Source organism: Amblyraja radiata, chromosome 32 (assembly GCF_010909765.2).
Source record: "Amblyraja radiata isolate CabotCenter1 chromosome 32, sAmbRad1.1.pri, whole genome shotgun sequence".
Classification (NCBI taxonomy): Eukaryota; Metazoa; Chordata; class Chondrichthyes; order Rajiformes; family Rajidae; genus Amblyraja; species Amblyraja radiata.
The window spans coordinates 22,548,533-22,561,100 of record NC_045987.1 but is presented as its reverse complement, the minus strand read 5'-3'; the positions used below and the strand labels follow the sequence as shown (position 1 = coordinate 22,561,100).

At 38.9% G+C, this 12,568-nt stretch overlaps 1 protein-coding gene across 5 annotated transcripts in view; it reads left to right on the top strand.

Annotated features, from left to right (window-relative positions):
• Positions 1-12,568, top strand: part of mapkap1 (MAPK associated protein 1) — a 244,695-nt gene that overhangs the window by 124,342 nt on the left and 107,785 nt on the right. For all 5 annotated transcript variants that reach the window (XM_033048807.1, XM_033048806.1, XM_033048808.1 and 2 more), the window contains one exon: positions 4,779-4,955. In XM_033048807.1, coding sequence (XP_032904698.1) covers positions 4,779-4,955 — 177 coding nt within the window. The remainder of the gene's footprint in view (positions 1-4,778; positions 4,956-12,568) is intronic.

Genomic DNA, 12,568 nt, shown 5'->3' with positions numbered 1-12,568 from the left:
GGAGGAGATGCGCTGTGATGGATGTCTGTGTAAATTGTGTTGTGTCTTGGGTCTTTTTTTTCTTGTGTGTATGACTAGAAACAACATTTCATTTGAGCCTCTATGAGGTTCAAGTGACAAATAAATTGTATTGTGTATTGTGTGTATTGTGAAGTGACAAGCATCCAGGGTTAGGCTTGCAAACTGAAGAGCTATTTTTAAAAGAAGAGTCACCTATCCATGTTCTGCAGAGATGCTGAAGTGCTGAAGATGCTGTAATCCGCTGAGTTACTCCAGCACTTCATCTTTTTTTTATTAACCAGCATATGCAGCTCCTTGTTTCAGGATAATTTTGAGCTGCTTTTGCTTTCTTCCTTCGCCTTTCCAATTATCAGAGGCTACATTGTGAACAACGAATAGAACAGCTAGCCAAAAATCAGAAGCACAGCTAGCCAAAAATGCTGGAGAAACTCAGCGGGTGAGGCAGCAACTATGGAGCGAAGGAATAGGTGATGTTTCGGGTCTTGACCCAAAACGTCACCTATTCCTTCGCTCCATTGATGCTGCCTCACCCGCTGTGTTTCTCCAGCATTTTTGGCTACCTTAGATTTTTCCAGCATCTGCAGTTCTTTCTTATACAAATCAGAAGCGCAAGTAACTCACTCTAATGTTGAAAATGCCTTTGACCTTGGATGGAAATGAGCAAAGATGATGTATCACTAAAGTTGTGGAAGAAGATGCTGTGGGGAAAGGAAAATGGTATTGATGAGTGAAGCAGTATGTTGATGAAGGAATGTCAGTAAAGAGGAGGAAGGTGTGCATGGGGGTGAGATTCAAGCTGGAAGTATCAAAACTTGAGGAAGCTGATAATTAGTGTGTGGAAACCGGTGAATTCGGTCTCCAGTTGGTTGAGTTGGTAGGAGGAGTGTTGAAAATCCTTAAAAAAAACCTAAAGCCAGGTCACTTAAAAATCATCCAGGGTGATGTATTTTATCTGTCGGAACCTAGTGGTGTTGATGGAAAATTGTCCTATGCAATAATTAGTTCAATTAATTTATGGTGCGAGGGGAATGGTCATATGGTCATAGTTAATCAGGTAGTAAGGGACTGCAGATGCTGTTTTTTACCCAAGATAGGCACAAAATGCTGGGGGAACTCAGACGGAAGAAAGGATCTGACCCGAAACGTCACCTACTCTTTTCTCCAGAGATGCTGACTGACCCGTTGAGTTACCCAAGCATTTTGTGTCTATCTATTGTTAATTGGGATTGGCCAAGGTTGAGTGCCCTCAGTCATCCAGGGGCTGGAGATGAACAGTGGCTGTGGAGAAACACCTGGGATTGGACTTGTATGTTTTGAGAAGGCTTCCTTTTTCATGATCGGGCATAGATGGGCAAAAGGGAAAGGTAACAGCAAAAGATCAAGAAATGAGCACCTTGTGAAAAGGCAGTTGGTGAGCAACAACAGTTCACATAATATCTTATGTTTATAAATAAAAATGGAAGAGAAACTGGAAAATGAAGAGAAATTAAAATGGGATTTTATTCAAGATTTGATCGGACAAAACGACAGCCATACATATTTATGAATGTTCCTAGTTTTTGACCCATTTTCCAGGCTTTATAAAGAGTGTAGATGTATAATACTTGCATGTAGACATTTTTCAAATGAGTTACTACATTCAAATAAGATAATGTACATCATCTTAATTTTCTGGCCCAGTAGTTATTACATATTATAATTTTGTCAATTTTATACATCACTGAATTCAATATTGTTGGATAGAACCAAGTCAAAATATTAATAAGATAAACATGATTTGAAACCTAAATTATAAGCTTAAAGAATTGTGCAGCTTTGTTGTAAAATGCCATGCCATCATGCCGCTTGGTCATGCAGGGATTTGATACTTGGAAGAGTAGAGATAAAAACCAACCAATTCAAACATTATCCTCGCTCCCTCGTGGCAATATATTTTTGTGAAATCCAGCTTTGAATTACTGTAAAAGTATTATTTCATCGTCGCGTAGTATTGATCACCATTCAGATTGATAACTATCAACACAGAAGATTTCCAGAATGCTAAGCAGTGGTACAAAGGTGTGAGAGACTTCTGAAATTTTAAAGGAGACATTTTGCAATTGTTAAAATAACTTTTGAATATTTGTTATCTGCCTCCCACTTGCCCATTAGTGAGTAACTACGCCGTGGCACCTCGTGTCATCGGAGCATCTGGAAAGCGCTTGCATTCCAGTGGTCATCTTTTCGTTCAGTCAAGATCATAGTGCAGCTCCATGCAGAAACTGTTTGCACACAACAAATTCCCACAAGCATCTTATGAGAAAAATGACACTATAATCTGTTTGATTGGAGGCATAATTCTTGGAAAGGATGCACGGACATTTTCCATAACCTATTGTCCACAAGTGCCCTGGGGTCTTTGACGTTCTCTTGAGAGCTAATGAGGTTTTGGTTCTGAGTCTTCCCCAAAGGCAGCGCATTGTGCTCTAATGATTTATTGACCTGGATTCCATTCTCAAATTTCTGACCTAGGGTGAAAAGTGTTACCACTGAACCATGGCTGATATGTTTCAGATGTAGGTGCATTGATGTGGTTGTTGGGGTTAGACCTGCAGTAGATTCCTCATGGAGACCCATGGACATTCATCTGAACAATATGAATGAATGAACTTTACAAAATTATGGAAGTCCGTTTTACTGGAAATATAACTCCAAAGGATATTTTAGTGTAATAAATCATGCTGCTGTAGCGGCTTTACACGTTGAACTCCTGTGCACTTGATTGCAATGGAATGCAAGTTCCCCTGAACGAGATTGATGAAAATTTCAGTTTTGAGAGGCTACATTTTGTCCAACTGTTAGAATGTTGTTCTACTTTCATCAGTTCTCAGGGTACCTTCATACTTGAAATTATGCCCTCTGATCAGGGAATGTCGTAATGATCACGATAACTCAGTATTTTCATTTCCTGACGTGATGGATCAAATGACTCTGTTGACGGAGGTTCAATGATCGGGCCTTACCTTGACCTTGAGTTGCCACCTACCCTTAATGCACAGCTTGGATAAATGTATATTTAGTCTCTGGAGCATTGGCGAAGATTAATGGTTATCTAAAAAATAATTTTGTTTGTGCTGCTTCTAAATGCAGAAAATAAATTGGATAAATAATTTGATTCCGCACTAGTATTTTCGTTTTAATTTATATTGGAGTTAATTTATAAATTGTAATAAAGATGTGGAAAAATACCAATTATGTTAAATATAGACGTGTCAGTATTTCATTCACATGAAGATAGACCATGCACATGGAGAAAATAATTGATGATGCTGAAATAATGCTGTTAGTTGTTGATGGATATTTTGGATCGAAAATGTGTTAGTATACCACAGTGATGCTTGTTAATTGTCTTGGCCTTGCCCAGTAGCAAAACCCTAGCACTTTGCTAATTTTCCAGCTAGCCAGTTGAGATGGATCAGATATTCATTCATCAAATACCTAAATTTTTTAAATGCATATTGTTACGCATTGCTCAGGATGGGGTTGGAGGGAGAGAACATGGTGAGAAATGGAAACTGAGGAAGTACATAAGAAGATTCGCTCTGCCTGAATTTTTGGTCATAGTTGATAGAAAACCGAACAAATTAATAGACACCACGAAGTTCAAGCAGATCCAGTGAACATATGCTGTTGATGCTTTCCTCCTCCCTTTTTCCTTCCTTCTCCCCCCCCCCACCCCCCATCAGTCTGAAGAAGGGTTTCGGCCCGAAACGTCACCTATTTCCTTCGCTCCATAGATGCTGCTGCACCCGCTGAGTTTCTCCAGCATTTTTGTGTACCATATGCTGTTGATGGCTTGGTTTGTTCGGCATGCATCTGTACGATTTAAAATGATTTATACATTCCTGATGGAAAATAATATGTAATATCTTCTGTATATTTGTACCATTCCTTATTTCAGATGCTGCATTTTGCTTTGAATGTTCCTTTGTGCATTGGGAATAAGACACTAATTATGAGAGCAATTGTATTCCCTGTGCCTTAACTTAACTGCAAGTTCCCTGTTCAGCTTGCAGCTTCTGTCTCTTTGTACCACCGGCCACAGCATTCTGAAGCTGTCTTCTGGCTTTAGTCTGTCTCATCTGTCAGCATGCTTCTGTAAGTCTCTCGTGTTCTGGTTGCCTGCTGCACTCGAGAGCCAAAAGAATGTAAATGTTTAATCGTCTTTAAAATCAGATTCCCACTAACCATTAAATATTAGTCTGGACTGCTTTGGAAGCACTTGTCCATGGTTAAATAGATTAGGTTTTAAAAATGTGTGCTCTGGTGAACATTGCATTTTCTTATTAGCAATTGAGTGTTCCTTCATTTCAAGCCTGTGAACCATGATGCTGTTTGCTTAGACGAGAATCAGAATAACGCCAGCGGATATGTTGGCAAAACTACCCACGGCATGGTGGGTTTTCACAATTTTTTTGCCAAAGTCTCTGTTCTGCTTACAAACATGAGTGGAAAGCTAATGTGTTAAAATGTAAGCTCTTGCGCTGTTACATTTATTTGAAGCTTTATTTTTTGCAAAAATTATTGCCTTTTTTTTGGAAGCAAACCACTTTTTGGTGTGTGGGGTCTCCCCCCCCCCCCCCCCCCAATGCACTCTCTTGCCCAATCAGGCTTTTGTTCATAAACCGGAGGTTAGTGCGGCCAGAATCTAGACCACAGCCGCCAATTGACCATTGCCGATTTGACTTTTTCTAATGCTCACTGTTCCTTCATTACAGTGAAAAAGTGGACGTCTACTGCCTTCATATTGCCGAGGATGATGGAGAAGTTGATGGCGATTTTCCACCATTGGATTCCAATGAGCCAATTCATAAGTTCGGCTTCAGTACACTGGCACTAGTTGAGAAGTACTCACCGCCTGAGCTGGCAGCAAAACAGTCTCTCTTTGTTCGCATGTAAGTTTATTTAAAAAAATTAACTTTCATTTTAACGTGAACACTAATTCCACTTTGACCCAGAGCATTTACATGGACAGTGTTGCAAAAATATATAGTTTGGTATGTTTTATCAAATTTCATAACTATTCAGGTGTATTGTTAACCAATTGAGTGATGCTCCATGTGTGAAGTATAAAGTGCAATTGAATACCCTTATTCTATTTCACAGAACCCCGTGAACATTTCGTAAACTCACACAAAATAAAATTACACGATAAAAGGCAATTAAATACCCTTTTTTTTAAATCTTGTTTAACCTGGGGATGTTTTATGTAATTCCATACTAATAAATGTTTTATTTTGTTAAAAGTTATAATTGCGCATGTTTCCTCTGCAATGTTTAGTTAGTACTACTACTGTTGGTTGCTGTAGAATTGGAGAACTCTCTGAGGAGCCTGTGCAGTTTATTTAATGATCAGCAGACAACTAAACAAATATCTGCAGTCATGGTTCCTTCAAGAAATCAAAATGAGCCTTCTAATTTGACTCTGATTACAAACTCAAAACTAAGATCAACATTTGCTGCACTTGATTTTTGTCCCTGTTGTTGGTCATGCTTTTGTATAATTACCAAGTATTCATGTCACTTTTAATTCCACATTAGATCTTTCGTATACATTGATTAGAAATACCAGGTTGATGATAAACATGCACTATAAACCACAGCATCATTGGCACAGCAAATAGTTTGGTGGAGGAATGAATGCTCAATAACTAGAAATATATCGCATAATTAACCCTTCACTGATTATAAATCTATACATAAGATAATCTGTGCATCTTAATCACTTCTGAGAGCCATTTGTGCCCATGATAAAATTTATTTCTCAATTTTTCTCCATAAATGGATTTTTCCAGGTTTTATGAGGGTACAGATTGTGGAATACCTAACAAAAACAGTGTTAACCTTGTTAAATGCTCTTGAAGTTTGTTTACCACCTGATTAGTGTCCTAGGGTCAGTATATTTGTTCAGCAATTTATTTACTTTATTCCCTACAAATTAATTAAATAATATGCTGCATACCATATTCTGATGTCTTTTTATTGATCATTTTTTCCTTTCTTTGACAAATTGCATATTGCAGCTGTAAAGTCTATCCTTGAGCTGATACTGCTTTATATTGTGTACCAGTATTTGATCTGGCTGTGTGCCAGTTGAAGTTCTTGCCCTTTACATTTTTTGAGTATTACTATAGTTTGTTATTCTAAAGCCAGATTGTTGTTCCAGTCAGAAATCTTACATATGGACTTAACAGAGATTTAGAATAAGTAAGCCTGACATGGTTTCCTTTTTGGCAGGGGAGACTGTCTGGGATTTTTTTTTTTCAGGTTTTTACTTTTCTGGAAACTTGGAGAATGCTGTTCAGATGTTCTGTATAATACTTTCAAATGACAAATAGGATGAGGCTATTCTTTTTCATGTTTAATTTGATATGAGCATTGCAAAATAGAGAGGAGTTTGAAGTTAAGGTCATAAAACACAAAACACAGCATCTGGGCATGCAAAAATATTTTCTGTTATATTTGAAGTACTCTTGTCAAAAATGATATTAAAAAAACATGGATGTTTAACCCAAGATGGAATATGTGCACCCTCTGCTCCCCCCCCAAATCAATCCATGTCCCTGCCCTGCAAAATCTGGTTACCATACTAAATGATGTCTTTCTACATTGTCCTGATATTAGTTCACACAGATCACCAGACGTGCTACTTATATGAAATGTAACTTCCACTTTATTAAACAGAATTCACATGCTCCAACTTGATCATTTTTTATTTTAAATCTCTATATTCCTTCCTTGTTCTGAAACCTGTGAAAAGGGACCCGTTGGATATATCTTCTGGCATTTAACCTATGGTTCATTTGGGGCAAGGAGAATGGAAAATTATTGGACGAGATATTTAACGGCTAGTGTTTGATTTGGAAGAGATTGGGTTGAATTGTGAACGGCAGGATTAACTAAAAAGGCGGACTATTTTTAGACTGGGCAAGTTGCCTATTTCTGGATGGCTTAAAGCCAGGGTTTTTAAGGGGGGGGCTGAGAGGTGAAGTTGACAGAACGGTTTGAAGGGAAGTAAGTATATGATGTATTTATTGTCTGTGTGGATTTTAAGAAAACATCAGACAAAGTGCTACAACAGGCGGGTTTGTGAAGTTGATTTTCATCAAGTATTGGGGTGAGCATCAGTTAGATTTGTTGCAAAATGGTTGAAGGATTAAAAGCAGCAAATTATGGTTGTTTTGCATGCTGTTGGGTGGTCACGAGGGTCAGTGCAAGGGCCGTTGCATAGAGTAAAAATGGGCTGATGTGATGCATTCTTGACACAAGGACTGTGTGAGGGGGAATGTAGACAATGGCCCAGTTCAAAAGTGCTGGAGCAGAGGAATGTGGGGATTCGTATGCCGAGATTTTTGACAGTTTAAGGACATATTGAGAAACTGGTTGGTAAAACGCATGGGATGTTCTGTTTTATAAATCAAGGTGTGGAATGAAATAGGGAAATTATTGAATTTAGAAAAAGCTCTGGCATGGTTACCAGAGTAAGTTGTCCATTTATGTTCACCACACTTAAAGAAGGATGTGAAGACCATTATAAGGGTGCAGAAGTAGATTTCAGGATGGTTCAGCGAAGAGGAATTGTAGCCACCTGGTGAAGTGTAGAGGCTTGTGGTTTTCTCAGCAGAAAAAAGGTTGAGGAGATATGTGCAAGATTACAGTAGGTTTAGGTGAGGTTGCCCTTAACTTGATGGTGCAAGGACAAAGGAACAAAGAATTAAGATTTTAGGTGAAGTGATATCGGGGTGGTTGTGAGTGATAATGACGTGGAACTTAGTGCTTCCAAGGAGAGTGGAAGGAGAAACGGTTAAAGATTTTGAAAGCAAATTGAACAGGCAGAACAAATTGTGCACGGCCTTAGATTAAAGCAGTGGAAAGGGACTGATTGGCTGCAGAGCAGAGCTGGCAGGGGCTAGATGGGCCACATGGTCATCTTCTGTTCTATAATTACTCCATGATACTGATCTTTCAGATGTTTTTAGTAATGTATTTTAGTAATGTCCAGTCCATGATGAATTTCTATTAAGTTCATTGAGACTGCTTTTGTTTATTTACACAATGGTCTTTTGTGAAAGAAAATATGAACAGCTAAAGTCATTTGGCTGAAGTTCTAAGAGACTTGGGGGGGGGGGGGATTCCATCAACTGCAGACCAGGCAAGATGGAAAAAGAGGGAAGTGGTCACTGGTGGATCTGTAACCAAGGATGAATTTTTGAAGGAAGCGGCTGATAGTTGGGGTGGAAATGGGGAAAACATTCTGAATGATTGCCAAGTTACTGAAGGAATTGCGCAGAGGCACAACAGGAGATATTGCTGGGGGTACTCCAGTGGTAGACTTTAGTCGTGAAATATTAGGTTGATAGCATGTAGTGGTGTTTGAAACCAGTTGGATGGTTGTATTTGTCAGTGTTTGACTGGTAGGCAATTGTGTGACTCCATTATGGAAAAGGAAGGAGACTGCAAGCTCTACTTTGAGCAAGCATCTCTCTTGATCTTGAGAGCACTTGGTCTGATGCAGTACCTTCATATTGTTGAGGCAGATCATCAAAGAGATGACTTATTTGGTTATATTGATCCTTGTTAACAATTCTTTTGCGAGTTGGACCCAAGTTCTGTAATGCTGTAATTCTAATTGGTTTTGTCCAGCACCCTAACAGAATTTAGTTCACTGATTGCAAAATGTTAAATGACTTAAAATCATCTCAGTTTAGTCTGTTAGATGAAGTGATTATAAGCACATACACAAGTTTTATGAGTGACCACCCGTCAGTTAATTTGTAACTTGATCCCAAAAACGAAACCAACATGATTTTGAGTAATTTTACATTTGTAACCAATGTAATAAATTCCGTAACGGTGCGACACAGTTACGCATTTAAAACATAGTGATCGGGCAAGTGTAGAGCTGAGATGATATTATTTGTGCTGATTAAAGGAAAATGGTAAGATTATAATTTTAATGTGTCGAATGTACAGAAATTTATGAACTAATTTGGATCTTGGTCTATGTATATTTATACTTTGTACACAGGGAGGACCTAGTTTGCTTTTTATTTATACCTTTCTTTCAAATTTTTGTTCTAGGTTCACTATGCCTTTTCAAATCTTTGTTTTACTCCTGATATACTCCATGGCATCTAATTCCAAATAAACCTAGCTCAATTATATACTTCTCCCCATGGAATCCATTATCACTGTTCTGAAACTGCCAGATGTGTAGGCATCATTTTACTTCATATTGGCGGAGCCACGAATAAGAAAAATCGGGTGACTAAGTTGGCTCCTTTAACAATCCGATTGGGAAAGGCAGGATTATGTGATGAATCTTAAATATTCAAGTCAGACTATTTCTGAATTGGCATTTCAACAGAAACCATTGGGGAAAATGTCAAGAATTAAATTTGTGCCAATGAAAACTATTACCCACTTGAGTTTGTAAGCAAAGCTCAGTGCTTGTCAGAGGAAATAGTTCTTGGTGCGTGTTTGATGCCGAGCTTAATGTGGTTGTCTGTGCAAGATGTTGGTTATCATGACTGGTAAATAATTGAGTTTGAATAGGGAGAGAGCCCTCATTATCCTCCACCTGTGCCCAGCTGGAGGGGAGGGTTGAGATAAAGCCATTAACTGTCTTTTACTGGCACCACAAAGAGCTCAAATACATCTGTGTCTTATTTTCTTTTCTGGCACAATCAGTCGAGCAAGCTAAGCAGGCATGACCAAATTTGGCAAGTTCTGTGGACTTTGGCAAAGTAATGCAGCAGTGCTTTTAAGGAACAGTCTGAGGGCAGTTACTTGGCTCCTGTATGCCATCATTAGTGCATTGGGAGCTTTGTTTAAAACCAGTCCATTTTGCAGGGGGAAGTGAATAAAGTATAGATATTCCTGATGAAATGTGTCTTAACTGGTTGTTTTCTCCTTTCATCTAACTATTTAAAGGGTCGTTGTAACTGCATTTTCCATCCTGATTGCAGTGTTGGCTGGAGGTGCTGTGGGTTCTCTAGTTTATTCCTAGGAGGGAGAGTAGAATTGGCTTAAAATACGAATGAAAGTAGTAGGCAATTGCTATAATTATATTACATTATGACAACTTAAAATGTAAATTGATAACTTTTTAGATAGAACTAGATTGTTCATTTATGCCTTGGGCCAGATGTAAAACGTTTGCCTTTTGTTATGCATGCATGGAACGTTGAGCGTATAATTGGAATTGGCCGTTTCATTTCTATGCAAGGCTTGCGTTTATTCTATTTCTATATAGAATATAGAACGGTACTGCACAAGAACTGGCCCTTTGGCCCACAATGTCTGTGCTGAACATGGTGCCATGACCAACTCTTATGTGCTTGCACATAAACCCTATCCTTTCATTCCCTGCATATCCATGTGCCTATCCAAAAGTCTCTTAAATGCCACTATCGTATCTACCTCAATCACCAACCCCGGCATTGTGTTCCAAGCACTCACCCCCCTCTGTATAAAACAAATTTCCCCGCACGTCTCCTTTAAACTTGCCTTAAAGCTACATCATAAAACCGAGGACAGAAAGGTCAGATTGGGAATGAGAGCAACCGGGTTGCTCAGCACTTCAACTCCCCCTCCCATTCCCAATCTGACCTTTCTGTCGGGCCTCCTCCATTCTCAGAGTGAGGCCCAGCGCAAATTGGAGGAACAGCACCTCATATTTCACTTAGATAGTTTACACCTCAGTGGTATGAACATTGACTTCTCTAACTTCCCTTGCTTTGCCTCTCTCGCCATCCCCTCCCCCTTCCCAGTTCTCCCACCAGTCTTACTGTCTCTGACTACATTCTATCTTTGTCCCGCTACTCCCCTGACATCAGTCTGAACAAGGGTCTAGACCTGAAACTTCACCCATTCCTTCTCTCCAGAGATGCTGCCTGTCCCGCTGAGTTACTCCAGCATTTTGTGTCTACTTGGATTTAAACCAGCATCTGCAGTTATTTCCTGGACAATGCATGATTGCAGTCAATCCACCGGTACATGATAAAAGGAATGACATTTAATGCAAGATAAAGTCTAGTAAAGTCCGATTAAACATAGTTTGAGGATCTCCAATGATGTAGATAGTAGCTCAGGCCTGCTCTCTGATTGTTGAAAGAATGGTTCAGTTGCCTGATAACAGCTGGGAAGAAACTGTTCCTGAATCTGAAGGTGTGTGTTTTACACTTCTGTTTCCCTTGCCTGAGTTTGGCTGTAATAATGTGTGGTGTACATCTATCACATACCTATTAAATGTCTGATCTTGGATGTGTCTCTGTGTCCCCCCCCCCCCATAAGTGAACTCTACGTCCGTATACGAGGACCCACAATTGATTTTCAAGGCCAGGCAATGTGTTAGGGCCCAGTGGATCATTCACCATTATCATTCATTAACAGGGTGATAATTTGAAGATATCATCCACTCACTGATTTCTGCCGGAATTTAAAAAGGACACTGACGATACCATCTTGACTTTGTACTTGATTGTGCACAGGTGTATTGCAGATATTCTTATTGATTTATTTAAATTTTGATATAGTGAGTACTGATAATCACGCAATTAACCTCAACAAATTCTGGGCCATAACCTTGATTGTGTAATGGTTGATGGCTATCTTAAGTAGCTAATTAGTGATCAAATCTATAAACTGGGGGTATATTTTGAAGAAAAAAATCTGACCTATTTGGGTCTAAATCAGAATGTATATTGCTGAAGAAGAAAGGCAAGACATCATTAGTCAGCATTTGAGTAAAATATGTGGGTAAAATAATGCCAATTAAAGGTCAAATCAAAGTGACCCAGCTTTCTCTTCCCAGTCAGATTTCCAGCATTTTACTTGGATATTGTTTGTTGCAGCTTAAGTTACTGTGAATCTGAATGTTATTGTGAAGACTAATTTTTCACATGCAAAACAAAGCTTTTCACTGTACCTCGGCACATGTGACAATAATAAACCTGAATCTACAGTTTTTCAAATAATTGGTTGACAACAGGTGTGAGATGTCTGGAAGGCATGAGTGCGCTTTTATCATAAGTCACTGCTAGGATAGTTCACTAATGAGCGAGCATTTCAAGAATGCTTTTTATTCTTGTGACCAGTCAGTCGGGAAGCACGAAGGTGGTGGTAGTGGTGACAAGGGAATTGTGTTGCCTTTGGACTTAATGTGCATAAAAAAATGAATGAACTTTGTAGCATGAACCACCCCATCTGGTAACTTTGAGGTATTTTCAAAACACACCTTGGGGAGGATGATGGCAGAAAGCTAAGCCTGATTATGTGACCTTGGACTTGACTGAGGTGTGAGAATTGTTTTCCTATTCATTAGACTACTATGTGCCTGTTGATGAATAGGTATAATTGTTCTTTGGCATTGGGATAGTTTTAGCCGGTTATTAAGGCCAACTGTTGGCGATGATGGTAAGAATATTAGAAAAAAAATTCTGTATTACTTTGTTTACTGCTTAATTAAACTGATATATAGAGCTAAAGCTCATTTTACTAGGACAGT